Below are 17148 nucleotides of genomic sequence, written 5' to 3'. Positions count from 1 at the left end.
TTCATGGACAGATTCGATAGGTACAATTAGATCAGAATGGCGCCGAAGGACGCGGAGAAGACTGCTTTCAAAACACCTATAGGCAACTTTTACTATACAGTAATGTCATTTTGGTTAAAGAATGTATGTGAAACTTATCAACGAATAATGATGGCTATATTCCATGACATGGTGCAGCAAGAATTAGAAGACTATGTGGATGACATAGTGGTAAAATCAAAGAAGCGAGAAGAACATGTCCAAGTGTTAAGGAAGGTATTTGAAAGATGTAGAACTTTCAAGCTAAGAATGAACCCTCTCAAGTACGCATTCAGAGTGTCTTTAGGAAAATTCTTGGGTTTCCTAGTTCATAGTAGAGGAATAGACGTAGACCCGGCCAAAGCTACAGCTATAGCCACTATGAAGCCTCCAGCCACAGTAAAGGCATTGAAAAGCTTTTAGGGGAAGGTCTCATATATCTGAAGATTCATCCCCGGATTGGCATCCATTACCTTGGCTTTCAGTAAACTGCTCAAAAGGGGCAAAATTTTGAATGGGGAAAGGCACAGCAAGCGGCCTTCAAAAGGCTATAGCAGATTATGATGAACCTCCTTATTGTGCAAGCTCCAATTCGTAAGAAGCCACTATTTTTGTACTTGGCCACCAGCCCGTATGCCATAGGCATGTTGATCGCCCAAGAGGATGGAGATGGTATGGAACAACCAGTTTATTACATCAATCGAGCTCTAAAAGACGCAAAAACTCGTTACCCAAGGGCAGAGAGGGTATGCTTGGCTATCGTGTATGCCTCGCAAAGGTCACGTCATTATTTCTTAGCCTACAAGGTATGACTAATGACTAACTCCCACGTCATCAAAGCCTTATTACAACAGCTGATTCTCTCTAGCAGAATATCCCAGTGGTTGTTACAATTGACATAGTATGATTTGAAGGCGGGAACACCTAGGGTGGTAAAGAGTTAGGCTATAGCGGATCTGTTGGCATAGTTCCCAAGAGAAGAAGAATTTTCGCTAGATGATGAAGTCCAAAGAGAAGTAGCCGTGGCAGAAGAAGTCGGTGAATGGTGGGTAATGAAATTTGATGGGTCTTCTACCACCTAATTAAGGGGAGTGGGAGTAGTTCTGTATCATAAGGAAGACAAGGTTGTGGCATTATCATTCAAATTAGAATTCCTCTGTTCAAACAACACGGCAGAATATGAAGCCTATCTAACTGGGTTAGCCACGGCCCTTGAAATGGGGGTCAAACACTTAAGAGTAATAGAAGATTCAAACCTAGTGGTCTGCCAGACCAAAGTAAGCTTCTCTTTAAAGGAACCCAGTTTAGCCCTATACAGGGCAATGACCCAGAAGATGAAGGAAAAGTTTTCGACCTTTGAAATAGAGCATACTCCGAGGAGCGAAAGCCGGTTCGCAGATGCATTGGCCGCGTTAGGCTCACAAATATTCTTCGAAGGTGATAGCACCAGGATAGAAGTCAGCAAGAGGAAAGAGTCTATTATCGAAGTATTGAAAGAAAAGTTCCAGGAGAAACAATGTGAAGAAGATTGGCGGAATCCTACAAGGGAGATCTTGATGAAGGAAGGAGAACCTGCGGAGTTAAAGGTACTAAAGGATTACGCCTTAGTAAGAGGAGAGCTTTACCGCAGGATGCCAAGTGGGGTCTTGTCTAGATGCATGGGGCAAGAGGGGGCTCAAAGAAAGTTGAGGGAAGTGCATGATAAGACTTGTGGATCTAGTGGAGAGATCAACCTTTACTGTAAACTTCAAAGAGCAGGCTTTTATTGGTCGAGTATGGGAAAAGATGCGGACCAAGTCCAAGTCCAAGTCCAATGCGAGACCTGCCAGCTTGTGGCAGATAGGGAAGAAAGCTATACTGTGTTTGTCAGTGAAGACTAGAGAAAACCATTCACCCAGTACCTAGCAGAAGGCATCCTGCCACAAAAGCATAGTGAACGGTACAAGCTTAAGAGGCTAGCATCATGTTACTTCTTACACAAAGGGATCCTTTTCAAGAAAGGGTATAATGGAGACCCATTACGCTGTTTGGGCCCCGAGGAAGCAAAAGATATGATAAAGGAAGTGCACGCGGGAGAATGTAGGGAACACCAGGGGAAGAGGAAGTTATATAGATGCCTGCTGCAGATGGGTTATTACTGGCCTGTCATGAAAAAGGATACGGCAGAATTCGTGAAAAAATGTCACAGCTGTCAAGTACAAGCCAACTTAATTCACACCCACCCGCAGAATCTACACAGTATGGTTACCCTATGGCCATTCCATACCTGGGGGCTTGATTTGGTAGGGCCGGTTAACCCACCATCTCGCAGATACATATGGATCTTGGTGGCTATAGAGTATTTCACTAAGTGGGCAGAGGCAGTGCCACTTTGCAAAGCCACTGGAGAAGCAGTGAGAAACTTCATTAAGGAAAATATAATTGTAAGGTTCGGGGTACCTCAAAGAATTATCAGCGACAATGGCACGCCGTTTGTCAACAGTGACGTGAGGAAGATGCTGGAATTCTATCAGGTTAAATACCATTGATCATCACCTTACTACTTGCAAGGAAATGGGCAAGTGGAGGCGTAAAAAAAACCCTCATAAAAATCACTAGAAAAATGAGTCAAGAGTATACAGGAGGATGGGCAATGCATCTGCCTGACGCCTTTTGGGCCTACAAAAATTTCGCCGAAGTCAGCCACAGGATTCTCACCCTTCTCTCTAGTCTACAGAATAAAAGTGATGAGCCCAGCAGAAGTAATGACCCTTTCCTTACGGGTTATGCAAATGATGGAGAAGGAAAAGGAGAAGGAGGTCTTTGCAGCAGAAAGGTATGAGGACTTAGAAGGGCTCGACGAGAAGAGAGAAGAAGCTCAGGAGCCCAACTGCAGATTTAGACGAAGGATGACAGAAGCCTACGGCAAGAGGACTAAAGAAAGAGTGTTTGCAGAAGGACAACTCATGTTAAAGGTGGCAGACTACGTCAGGCGAGGCATGGCAGGATCGTCTAAGTTTGCACCAAAATGGGAAGGACCCTTTGTGATAAGAGAGGCGCATCCCACTAGGTATTACCGTGTGACCTAGATGGATGGCAAAGACCTAATGGATCCCATCAATGGGAAGTGGCTGAAGTGTTATTATGCGTAGAATGATAAAGAATGAGAGGTTACGAAATCACCATTTTTTGTTTAATGAGTCTTATGTTTCCCATTTGTTTTTTTTTTCAAATGACTATGTCACAAAACAAAGAATTGTAACGTGCTTTCATGAAATATGCAATAAAAATTTATGAAGTATTATAAAATATTCTATCTCATAGCAGTAGCAAAAAAAAAGGGAAACAGTAACCAAGTGTAGCATCTTATAGTTACAAAACCTAAATTGTGGCAAACTTGCCAAATGACTGCTAAAAAAAAGGGAAAAATAAAGGGTACTAGATAGAAAAGGAAGGGAACCACATCATCATCAATGAAGTCCAGAGATAAGGGCCTGGTCTCCAAAACGGCTGGAACCACCAATGCTGGAAAGAAGGTGCTCACGACGACCCTCCAAGTCTGCCACCTCCTTCTTCAGAACCTCAAGGCGTGTGTCGATGGCATCCATGGTAGGCTGAACCTTCCTCATGAAAAAGGCACGAGCGGTCTCACAAAGATGATCCAGGATGAACTCTACAGCGAACCCCACACTAACAAGCTCCTGAATCGCGGCCCTCCACTGTAAGCTCGTGCCTGAGGATCCTAGTCCTTCTCTCCCAAGGCACCAGTTCGTAGTACTCGTGCTCCTTGGACTCCTTTAGATGATACAAATACACAAGCTCGTCTACCTTAATTATATCCCCTTTAGTAACGGTCAGCCATATTTCCATACAACTGACCACTATCCTCCATGAATTGGGCATAAGTTGCCCAGGAGCAATGCCGAAATGGCCTAGAAGTTTCATGATGAAAGGGTGGATGGGGAATCTGAGCTCGCTCAAGAAAGCAGCCTCGTAGAAGCATACTTCCCCAGGCGAGAAGTGGCAAGCTCTTTCCTCCTCATGAGGACGACGAACCTTAACCCTCTTAGGGAATTAATATCTCTCTCTAAACCTAGACAACGTCTCGTCGTCCAAATTGCACACCTCCCTAAGGGCGCGGAAAGCCCTAACTTCCTGAGGGACGAAGACTGTTGTATCTTCCTCCACCGCCACAAGATCATTGCTAGACGACAACCCGGTCTCAAGCTCGCTTGATCTTACCTTAGACATCACCCCTCGCTCATTCACTAAATCCCCAAACCAATCAATTGACTGACAAAGCAAGGGGACCAAGTCAGCCAAAGCAACGCTTAAATCACTACCCTCAAAGACAATATTTTCAACTAAAGGGAGAAAAGTGCGCGAAATGCCTAAGGCTGCCACTAATTGCACAAAAATGAATGAAATTGAAGGGCAAGCTATCCTAACTTCCGTGCTACTAACCATGAAAAACCAAAAAACGGAGGGGGAGAGAAGATAATCCTGAAAGCCCCCAAAGAAAAAAGGTATATCAAATCAAAACCCAACACAATCATTCTATGCGTTAGAAAAATAAAGAAAGAGAGAAAAGATAGGCATACCTTGACGGGGGCAACCATAGAATGCCAAAGCTCAAACCACAAAACACAAAAAACTTGAGGAAAATCACGAGAACAGGTTGGAGAAGAAGATACACAGAGCAATGATTGAGAGTTGGAAAAAGTGAAGTGGAAAGAGGAAAGGGAGAAGATTTAAAAACTAGGCACAAAAAACTGAAATTCAGCGGGAAAACTAAGAGTCACACAATTGGGGCATTAACTCCACTGGTCAGAACACGCCATGTGGCCACGATGCGTGTGGCACTGCCACTATGCATTAAATGTGGAGCAAAACCCCAATAGCCACATTTGGTTAGAAAACCTTTCATCTTCTGATGGTCGTCCTAACATACCATGGCAACCATGAAACCTGGGGGGTAGTTGATCGGACTGACGAGACCACTTTCCTTGGACAACCTCGTGAAACACCGTCGTCCACCTGCAACACGGCATGGACAAGGGCAGACAAGTCATTAATAAGAGGATTCAATGCCTTTGATAGTTACCAGCTAGCTGTTAGACCATTAGAAGCTTATCAAGACCTGCATTAATAAGCCCTAAGGCGTTACAAGAAGAGGATTATAACCACAATCAAGGCCCCAATGGCTAGAAACCACAAAGCTATATATACACACTCATTAGAGGCACAGAAGGTACATAATTCTCACCCAAGAAAAAATACTTTTACATAGATATCTTTGATATTTAGAACCTTCTTATTTCTCCCAGAAGATTTCTACATACTGACTTTGGCATTGGAGACGTTGTGGCAGACACCACACCGATGACCACCTTAAGAGAGCCTTTGTTCCACTTTGCAGGAGTAGTGACGAGGGTTCAACACCATCTTGACGAACCAACTTGACTGAGGATTTATACATCATCAAGTATCACCCAAATAACAACTATCCGACCAAAAAACTTAATAAAAATCTTCACAATGGTGATTGTATTTTGGCAAAAAAAAAACTATTTTACTACCAAAGAACCAAAAAATCGTGTGTTATTGGAGAAGCCAAAATTTAATTTTTTACAACTACAATAAATTGGTATGAATATCAGTTGATTATAGCAAGTTGTTAAAAATAAAATACAATATTGTATTAAGATTATATTTCTTCATTCAATTAAAAAACTCAAATTCTCTTGCTTCCTTTATTATTTTAATAAATTATTTATATTATTTTAAATGAAGTTATAAAAAAAATAGAATATTTGATATTAGGTGTATTGTAGAGTGAGATGATAAAATGGATAAAGTAACTTTTTGAGGTGCTAAAATTTTTATCACCACTAATGTAAATGCTCTAACTTCAACCCAAAAAACAAAAAAATCCTAGTCAGCTTAGTATTAAAAAAAGATATTATTTTATTTTTATTTTTTTAATAAATGATTGTATCTTAATGTATCCAGAAACAATAAATTTAAGTATTTATAATTTTTTAATACTATATGAATTGAATTTTTTCTTTATACTCCAGTTTTTGCTGACTTAAAATCCGGATCCTGTTGAAAAAGATCTATTTTTTTTGTTGTAAAGTGTTTCTTGGTGTGCCAAACTTATCTTACACAGCTTTCATTATTGGAAGTTGGGACCTTTTGTTTTCTTGCAGCTATTCTATGCGCACTCCCAAGCGAGTTCCTTCCGCTTAAATTGCAAAGATTAACCGACACTACAATAAAAATGACTTCGACGCAAAATAATAATATGTTGTCGCTAAAAACGTGAATTATTTGGTTGATGCAAAGTGATGAAAGTTGATGTCAAAAACAACTCTTTTGGCATCAGAACTAATATCTTTTTCATCTAAGTTGACAGCTAATATATTACATTTTTCGTGGCAATATCTTTGTGGACGCACAAGATCGATGAACTTGGAATTTTCTGTTCAGAAGATCTGAAACTTCCTGCATATATTTTGTCCATGCTGGGAAAAAAAAAAAAAAAAAAACTAATATGAAAAGCATTTAGTAGCTATAGATAAAGATAAGATTATCACAAAGATAATATTGAACCACGTGGAACAAAGAAATCCTACCAATTCAAGGAAAAATACCTATCCATAAAATAAAATTCAAGGAAAAACGTAAACATCAACCTACTCCACGATTTTCGAGATTTTTTGAAATGTTTTAAAAAATTTGGTCATTAGTGACGAATATGTGAGTAAATAGTCATCTATCAGTATGGACCACCGTAAGCACATTCTGCCCATCAGTGGGAAAAACGAAAACATACACATTAAAGATAGAAATAAACTCCATTAAACCTTTTAATAGTGGGGAAACGGCAGGAGAGCCATGGCCATAATGAGTCATCTGGGTGTTACAAACCCCTATTCACTGAGGGACTTCATTGCCATCAATGCCACAAATCACTTAGGTGCAATGGGAAAACGCATTAACTCAAGGCTAGGCTATATAAAGCCAACAAGCTCAGGTAAATACCCTAAGAGACATTCGATTACAAAGCATATACTAGAGTTTATCTAACTTATGCATCATAGGGTATTTGGCTGGTGCCACCTCGGTGTCCTTTATTTCTATCCCTTGTTTTCTCAATAGGTACCAAAGCTAGTCCATTGGCACTGACGAGGAGCATACTGACGAGGTTGATTCTGAGTTTCATCAGTTTGGCGCTGTCTATGGGAAACCTCCGACAAGTCATTGTAACTCTATCGATAAAGCTCCTTAAGACCGATGGAATCAGCTACGACAGCACCCCCGGATCCAGTGGTAATGGCACAATAGATCCAAGCTCTAACCGCTAATGTGCAAGAGCTAATGAAATAGAATGAAGAGTTGAAGCGTCAAGCGTGTCCTGAGAGCAGCAACAATTTCCTTTAGTGACGTAACCATAGCCAACATGACAAAGAAGTTAGCTGCCTCGAGAATAGCAGGGGAAGAGACGCTTCCGAGCACACCTAGCAATCCACGCACAGTAACGATCATATGATGAAGAGCTTGAGGAGGGAATTGGACAAGGTGAAGAATGCCATGAAGGGAAAGATGGCAATGAACCTCGATGGCCCTTCACCGCCAGCATTCTAGAATGCCCTTTGCCTCCAAAGTTTTGCCTCCCGTAACTGGAGTTCTGTGATGGCACAAAAGACCCCCTTGACCATATAGGGGCTTTCAAGACAATTCTAAATCTCCAGCAAACTCTAAATGAAGTAGTATGCAGGTCCTTTCCCACCACACTCAGGGGAGTTGCTTAGGTGTGGTTCAATAACTGCCAGCATCATCAAGTGCAAATTTCAAACAGCTCAGTGACTCGTTCGTTCGACACTTCACTAGAGGTCAGTGCCACAAAAGGCTAACCTTTTACTTGTTGACTATAAGGTAGCAGGAAAGGGAAAGCTTGAGAGATTATGTGAAAGATTTCAATAAAGCTGTTCTTGAGATTGATGAGGCTGATGACTGGGTTATCATGACGACCTTTCAAGTTGGACTCAACAATCACGACCTCGTCTTTTCACTAGGAAAGACAACATCAACTTCTATGGCAGATCTGCTGTTCAAGGCTCAGAAGTACATGAATGGGGAGGATGCTTTGAATGCAAAGGGACTGGTTGGCAAACAAAAGAAGGAAGAAGTTAATGACTCCCATGGTACGAAGAAGGATCGAAAAGACCATTCATTGGAAACCAAGGCTAGTAAGAGCAGCCTAGAGACTCTGAAGAAGAGGTTGAACTTCACCCCGCTAGAAATGCCTGTGAACAAGATCCTAATGCAAATCAAGGATGAACTTGGCCTGAAGTGGCCAAAGCCGTTAAGCTCGTCCCCTAGGAAACGAGATCCGAAGAAATATTGTTGCTTCCACAAGGATCACGGTAATTACACTGAAGAATGTCATGATTTGGAGGAACAAAATGAGGAACTAATCTAGAGGGGAAAACTCTAGAAGTTTGTTAAGAGAGATCACCAGTCTCGACCAAGGATGGAAGACAAGTCTCACGACAACAATAGGGACGATGGATGAGATCATCCAAAGCAGGCAGTGGGGGAAATAACGATGATAACTGGCGGACTGGTATCCGAAGGATTATACAAGTCCTTGTGGAAGGCGTATCAAAGACAGGTTAGCAGCATCTACATCAAGCATCCTTCTACAAAGTACGTTCAGACAATGACGACATAACTTTTTTTGAATGAGATGCTAACGGGGTCAAGTAACCACATGACAACCCCCTTATCATCATGTTGGAAATAGAAGGTTTCAACACAAGAAGGGTATTAGTTGACAATGGAAGTTCGGCAGATATCATGTACATGACGGCATACCAGTAGCTGAGGTTAGACCCTAAATGGCTTTGGACTTTCAAGTCACCTTTGGTCAGTTTCAACGGAGACCGTATCTATCCAAAAGGCATCATTTTGCTATTAGTCACCATAGGGATGCATCTAGCTCAGGTAACAAAGCAGGTGGATTTTCTGATCGTCAATTGTCTATCATCATATAATGTAATCCTTGGATAGCCAATGCTAAATCGACTCAAAGTTGCAACCTCGACTTACTACCTCAAAGTCAAGTTCCCAACCCCACATGGGATTGGAGTGGAGACCAGTTATTAGCCCAAGAATGCTATTAGGAAGTGTTAGCCTTAAAAGAAAATCACGCCTAGATGGTTGAGGAGGAGCCTAAAAAGCCAGCTAAAGATCTGGAAGATGTAGAATTGGTGGAGGGAGATCCTTCAAAAGTCACCAAAGTAGGTTGAGAACTTGATCTACCAATAAAAGAGAAGATAGTGGAATCCCTGAAGAAGAACCTAGACATCTTTGCCTAGACTCATAAGGATATGCCAGGTATTGACAGCAAGGTGATAGAGCATCGATTGAATGTCGATCCAACAAAGAAGCCCACCTAGCAAAACCAAAAGGGTTTTTGCCCCTGAAAGGAATAAGGCCGTCATGGAAGAAGTGGAGAAGCTTTTGACCGCTGGTTTTATTCGAGAAGTCTATTATCCCGAGTGGCTTGCCAATGTCTTCATGGTCAAGAAGTCCAATGGAAAATGGCGAATGTGCATCATTTTTTTACGGATCACAACAACGCCTGCCCAAAAGACAGCTTCCCTCTCCCCAGAATCGATCAACTCGTAGATTCCACAACTGGACATGAATTGTTAACTTTCATGGGTGCATTTTCAGGTTATAACCAGATTTGCATGAACAAGAAAGATCAGGAGAAAATGGCATTCATCACTAGCCAGGGGCTATATTGCTACAAGGTCATGCCATTCGGACTAGAAAATAAATGGGCTACCTACTAGAGGCTGGTGAATCAAATTTTTAGTTGACAGATAGGATGAAACATGGAAGTTTATGTGGACGACATGCTCGTCAAAAGCAAAAGGGAAAATTCACATCTGGACGATCTCAAGGAGACTTTTGATACTTTGAGGAAATATTAGATGAGACTAAACCCGGCAAAATGTGTATTTGGGGTCTCGTCAGGAAAGTTTCTTAGGCTCATGGTTTCCCAACAAGGAATTAAGGCCAACCCGGAGAAAGTTAAGGCCATACTCTACATGACCTCGTCAAGAAATGTGAAGGAAGTGTAAAGGCTGACTGAACGGGTCGCAGCCCTGAACAGGTTCATTTTCCAAGGCTATAGATAAGTGCCTTCCATACTTTAAAACGCTAAAGCAAGCCTTCCAGTGGATAGAAGAATATGAAGTGGCTTTCCAGACCCTCAAGGAGTATTTGTCCAAACCACCACTCCTAAGTCCGTCTATAGAAGGAGAAGACCTTTTCCTTTATTTTGCTGTATCACAAACAGCCGTAAGCTCGACATTGGTTCGCGAAGAGCTCAAAGTTCAGAGGCCAGTTTATTATACGAGCCAGGCCTTCCAAGGTGCAGAGGCAAGGTACCTGAAGATAGAGAAGATGGCTTTTTCTCTAATTGTACATCTAGAAAGCTTCCTTTGTACTTCCAAGCTCATACCATCTTTGTCATGATTAGACCAACCCATCTAGAAAGCCATGAGCAGGCCTGACGCTGCAGAGAGAATGGTTTAATGGGTTGTGGAACTAAGTCAATTTGACACTGACTACAAGTCAGGGACTGCTATCAACGCTCAGGCATTAGCTGACTTTGTCGCCGAGTTCACTATGACAAATTAAGAGCCAGAGGCAGAATACTGGACGGTATATGCAGATGGGTCATCAGCTGCAGGTGTTGGGGATGTAAGTGTGATACTTCTCTCTCCTGAAAAAGACATCCTCAAATACGAGTTCTAGCTTTAGTTTTCAGCAACAAATAATGAAGCTGAATATGAAGCAATGCTCACCAATTTAAGGGTAGCGAAGGCCTTGGGAATCATAAATTTGAAGCTGAATACAGATTCAAAGCTGGTGGTATGGCAGATAACCAAGGAGTATGAAGCGAAGGAAGATAGGATGAAAAGGTACTTAAAACTGACCGATCAGTTAGTTTCTAACTTTGATGATGTCAGGATCAGCCAGGTACCAACGGAGGAGAACTTCAAAGTAGACAAAGTGGCTAGGCTAGCCTCATCTAACAGTGGCACAGGGTGACCAGGGCTATACATGGAAGTGCAAACCATCCTAAGCATAGAAGAGTTGGATGTAGTTTATGTCCAACCAAAAAGCAGCTGGATGGACCCAATACTCACTTACATCAGAGATGGGAAACTCCCGCTAGATCTATCAAAGGCCAGGAAGATCAGAGTAAGGTTGTCTAGATTCAAGATTTTAGATGAAAAATTGTACAAGAGGGGGTTTTCCCAAACTTACTTGAAGTGCCTAGATTCTAAGGATGCCACATACACTACGAGAAATCCATAAAGGTGTTTGTGGATATCATTTGGGCCCATGATCACTCGTTAGGAAAGCAGTTCTAGCAGGATGTTTTTGGCCGACCATGCAGAATGATACCATCTAGGTCGTTGAGAGATGTGACAAGTGCTAGTGGTTTGGGGAAAGCTGAATGAAGGAGAATTGTTTCTTACCTTAGTGGATAGGAGTAGAGTTCCAGTTGTATCTGTTGAAGTGCTTAATTTGTGTTTTAATTCTAGGGTTTTAATATTGGAAGACTGTTTGTTTGTACCTAATGTTCGTAGGAATTTGATTTTTGCTACTTATTTAGGTAAACATGGGTATTGTATTATTCTTAAAGACAATGTTGTAATAAAGAAAGAAGCCATGTTTATCTGTTCTGGCAATATTGTGGATGGTCTTTATATTTTAATTCCTGATAAGCATGAATTATATAATTCTGAATTAGATGATAACTCTCATGTAAAATCATTAAAGAGAAAGTTTTCTTTTAGTGATGCATATCTTTGGCACTTGCATTTAGGTCATATTAATTCAAATAGAATTCAAAGATTGATCAAAGATGGACTCTTAGAGCCAATGGACTTTGATGAATTTCTAGTTTGTGAATCTTGCTTGGAAGGTAAAATGACCAAATGATCTTTTATAGCATAAGGTAGAAGAGTCCAAGAGTTGCTTGAATTAGTTAATACAAATGTATGTGGTCCTATGTCAACCCAAGCAAAAAGAGGTTATGAGTATTTCATCACTTTCACGGATGATTTATCAAGATATGGTTATATGTGTCTAATGAGATGGAAGTCTGAAGCCTTTGAAAAGTTCAAAGAGTTTAGGGCTAAAGTTGAGAATCAATTAGGCAAACGCATAAAGGCCATTTTATCTGATCGAGGTGGCGAATACCTTCTTGGGGATTTCAAGGATTACCTAATTCAAAATGGGATTATATCCCAATTGACTGCACCTGGAACTTCTCAATAGAATGGTGTAGCGGAGAGAAGGAATAAGATTCTTTTGGAAATGGTTAGGTCCATGATGAGTTATTCAACTTTACCAATTTCTTTTTGGGGGTATGCCTTAGATACAGCAATACATCTTTTGAATTTAGTTCCATCAAAATCTGTTCCTAAAATACCCATGGAATTGTGGAGTGGGCGTAAGCCTAGTATGAGATATCTCCACATTTGGGGTTGTCCAGAACACGTGCTAAAGGGGAAGCCTGATAAGTTGGAACCAAAATTAGAAGTGTGTTTGCTTGTGGGTTATCCAAAAGAAACTAGGGGTCATTTATTCTATAGTCAAAATGATAACAAAGTTTTTGTTAGTACAAATGCTAGATTTTTGAAAAATGACTACATGAATAATTTTACTCCTAGAAGTAGAGTTGTATTGGCTGAAATGAATGAATCTATAAATCAATAACCGTTGGATAAAACTAGGAATGATGTGGTTGTATTAGATACACTGCAAGATACTACTTATGAGATGTCTAGTATATAGGAGCCTCGTCGTAGTGGGAGAATTGTTCGGCCTCCTGTGAGATTCATAAGTTTGGGAGAAACTTATAAAGCTATCTCAGAAGAGGCTGAATCGGATCCTTACACTTATGATGAAGCAATAAATGATATAGATGTACATCATTGGGTCCAAGCTATGAAATTTGAATTAGATTCCATGTATTCCAATCAAGTTTGGGATCTTGTAGAGGCGCCTAATGGCATTAAACCTGTTGGTTGCAAATGGGTTTACAAGAGGAAGAGAGGGATAGATGGAAAGGTTGAAACCTTTAAAGCAAGGCTAGTGGTGAAAGGGTATACACAAAAAGAAGGCATTGACTATGATGAAACTTTTTCGCCAGTAGCCATGCTTAAATCTATCAAAATTCTCTTGTCCACTGCTGCTCATTATGATTATGAGATTTGGCAAATGGATGTCAAGACTACATTTCTTAATAGCAATCTTGAAGAGAAAATCTATATGTTGCAACTGAAAGGTTTCATAGCAAAGAACCAAGAGCATATGGTATGCAAATTGAAAAGGTCCATTTATGGACTTAAGCAAGCATCTAGGTCATGGAACATCATATTTGATCTGGCAATCAAATCATTTGGTTTTGAACAAAATCTTGATGAACCATGTGTGTACAAAAGACATCAAGACAAAATTGTAATGATCCTAGTGCTTTATGTTGATGACATTCTACTCATTGGAAATGATGTAGGAGTAATGTCATCAGTTAAAGTTTGGTTGTCAAGCCAATTTGATATGAAGGACTTGGACGAAGCTAACAATATTCTAGGGATCAAGCTTTGGTGAGATTGAAAGAATAGGATGTTAGGTTTGTCATAAGCTGGATATATAGATAAGGTTCTAGAACAGTTTAGTATGCAAAACTCCAAGAAATGATTACTTCCTTTTAGACATGGAGTTCCTCTGTCTGATGACCAAAAACTAAAACTCGAGGAGAAAAATATGATGAGACAAGTTCCCTATGCTTCTGCTGTGGGAAGTCTCATCTATGCCATGCTTTATACTAGACCGAATATTAGTTATTCAATTGGCATGGTCAGCTGATGTCAATCAAATCCAGGACCAAAACATTGGCAAGCTGTAAAGCATATTCTCAAGTATCTACGGAGAACGAGAGATTATATGCATGTCTACCATTGTGAGGATTTGATTCCCATTGGCTATACAGATTCGGATTTTCAATCGGATCTAGATTTCAGAAAATCCACGTCAGGATGTGTTTTCACCTTGGGAGGTGGAGCCATAAGTTGGAGGAGTGTTAAGCAATCTTATATTGCCAACTCCACCATGGAAGCCAAATATGTTGCGGCTTGTGAGGCAGCAAAAGAGGCTGTTTGGCTCAAGAAATTCCATTATGATCTTGGTGTTGTGAGAATTGAGCAAGTTCCCATTACATTCTTCTGCAACAATAGTGGAGCGGTTGCATAATCCAAGGATCCAAAGAATCACAAGAAAGGAAAGCACATAGAGAGAAAGTATCACATCATTCAAGACATTGTTGCTCGTGGAGATGTGATTGTAGCAAAGATTGATAGTGCAAAGAATCTAACGGATCCCTTTACCAAAGCCTTGCTCCAAAGAACTTTCGAGTCACATTTAGAGGAGATGGGAATTAGATTATTGCATAATAGTCTTTAGGGCAAGTGGGAGATTGTTAGGATTAATGCCCTTAAATCCTATTGTATGATGCTATGTATATTATTATTTATGACATTATGTATGACTTAATGTTATGTTTAATAAAGTTCTTTTATTAATATCTAAAAATAATGGTAACATGAATATTGGGACATTATCTTTTAGTCCATGAGATGCATTGTATGTGATTTAGTCACAGAAGATGTAAATCACAAGTTCCTTGTAAACTCAAAATGTAGTTCATAGTTAGTGATGAAAATTGGGCATTTGATCTACGAAGACTATAATATATCAACTAAGATGATTCGTCTTGATCATGAAAATTGAGATTTCTGGTTGATATGTTTTAAGAATTAAAACATATTGAACAGGACCGGTGTGAGACTTATTATTCTTCTAACGACTGTCAAATGAATAATAAACTTACGACTTATATTTGCATGAACTCTTAATCCTGAGAGAATAATGGACTTGATTATGAGGTGTAGGTTGCTTTGATATATCAGGAGTGAGATCTAGAGTTACGGTCAAAACCTCACTATGTTGGGCAACCACATTTAATATTGATGGAACATATATTCTCAAGATGGAATTTATAGTCTCTTAGCGGAGATACAAAATATTCCCTTGAGATAAGTTTAATAGGTTTGTTATTTAGAATGTTAGGCCTAACTACTTTAGTAAATAGTTACTAGAGTATATATTTATGGAATTGGATTTCATAAATATATGATGAATAACTTAAAGAATTAAACCGGGTACTCAAGGATAAGATGAAATTTACAAAGTGGCAGTCTACATTTATGACTTTGTGTTACTATAAATATTTTAATGAAGGGGTTGCGTGTACAATAAAGTCTTGGGATATAATTTATTGATAAGGCCTAGAGTGCAACTATGTTTATATAGTGGTATTAAATATAGTTAATGGTAACTTTGGACTTGTCAAGAGTTGACAGAAAAGCCCAAGACTCATTGGAGCTAGTGTCTTATTGGTCCCTTTTGGTCCCACTCCAAGCCACACACTTAAGCCCAATTGGAAAGACCCAAAAGGCCAGCCCAATTAGATAATCGGTTAGACACAAAGGGAAAAATATACAGAATTTTCTGTAAAGTTTTTTTTTTTAGAGAACACTATTGTGAAGTGGTGTAAGAAGTGTTAGACACTCCTTGACATTCTCCCTTTGGAACTGATTGAGAGACCACACATCTTGGGCGTTAGTGGAATTGGAGTGAAGATTGAAAGCGTTTCCAAGTGCTTCTGATCTTCGGTTTTGAAATTCACCGCTCTAAGGTACACTCTCTTGTTCTTAAATTCTGAAACTTGTTTAGTATATGTTAACTTTTATGAATGAAGTAGATCCGTTTGTTTTTCGCTGCGAACATGCATATTTCCATCAAGAAAAGTTAAGAAAAACGATGAAAATACACACCAAGCGCAGGGACTTCCCATTTCCGTAGTAATCTTGGGACTTCCCCCCAGAAGTCATCAAACACGGTTTCCCAACCAGTTCCATAAATGAAAAATATAGTGATTTCTAGTCATGAAAGGATGATGGAAACCTACAGACGACCCTAGACTTTCTATCCCAGGGTAAGAGCTCAAAATACCCATTGTAGGTGGAAGGTTTTAAGTGGTACAAATGCAAAAATTCGTTCAACATTATCATATCTACCTCACAGGCGGACACCTAGATCGACATACAACTTATGATCATCCTTCAGGCATTAGGGATGAGTTGACCAAGGGAAATTTGGAAATTATGAAGAAGTTACATAACGAACGGGTGGAGGGAAAGTGAAGACCACACAGGAAATTCGCTTCATAGAAGCACACTTCCCTGTGGGCAAAGCTACAAGCTTTTTCGCTAGAGCGGAGCAAACAAATGCAAGTGCCTTTGGGAAACTGGAATCTTTTTTGAAACTTGTTCAAATGATTCTCTTTCAAGGAACAAGTTTTAGAAAGGGCTACAAAGGGGGCGAAGAAGAAGACGAGGGCAATTTCGACGCAGCAGTATCAACCATCTTACCTAGGGATTTAGCGTTTGATGACAACCCTGTCCCTAACTCACTCGACCTAACATCATCTTCCCTATACTCTATGGTAGCCATCCCTAAATGGTGTTTAATCAAGGAATGGTGAATCAAGGGAAAAAGGGAAAGTAAAACAGGTTTGAGTGCGGTAAAATGAGACACAAACAGACTTACTTTGGGACGCCAACCAGAAGAATATTCAAGAAAAACTCCTAGTCTGGCAAAGAAAAAAGAAATCGAGGGGCACTCCTGTCTAAAGAAATTAAAATTAACCATCAAGTAAGCATGAAGAAGGACCTTACCAGGAAAAATTTTTGAAATTTGAAAATCCTCTGAAGCTTCAAATGCAAAGAAAATAAGGTAGATGGAGAGGAAACTGTTTTTTCTAAAAAAGGAGAAACTGAAATTAAGGCGCGCCAAAACCAAGAAAAATTCTTACACGCCACAAATAGAATAGGGACACATGTTCGTCATCTAGCAAGGAAGTCAAATTACATTTATTGCAAATAGTAAAACTTTGGGAAATGAAGAGATACGAACCATCACCTCTAATCA

At 40.0% G+C, this 17148-nt stretch overlaps 1 protein-coding gene across 1 annotated transcript; it reads left to right on the top strand.

The window, feature by feature from the left end:
* The first annotated feature begins 1340 nt into the window (after positions 1-1340).
* On the top strand, positions 1341-1898 carry LOC142612047 (uncharacterized). The gene has a single exon (XM_075784178.1). It carries the CDS (start codon positions 1341-1343, stop codon positions 1896-1898), a length of 558 nt encoding a protein of 185 aa, XP_075640293.1.
* The last annotated feature ends 15250 nt before the right edge of the window (positions 1899-17148 follow it).

The sequence above is a fragment of the Castanea sativa genome, chromosome 10 (genome assembly GCF_040712315.1).
Source record: "Castanea sativa cultivar Marrone di Chiusa Pesio chromosome 10, ASM4071231v1".
In the NCBI taxonomy this organism is placed as follows: domain Eukaryota; kingdom Viridiplantae; phylum Streptophyta; class Magnoliopsida; order Fagales; family Fagaceae; genus Castanea; species Castanea sativa.
This window is presented reverse-complemented; position numbering and strand designations above follow the sequence as displayed.

What these genes read in the sequence shown, in the direction of transcription:
- LOC142612047 (XM_075784178.1), top strand. Translation starts at nt 1,341, where the DNA reads ATGACCCAGAAGATGAAGGAAAAGTTTTCGACCTTTGAAATAGAGCAT.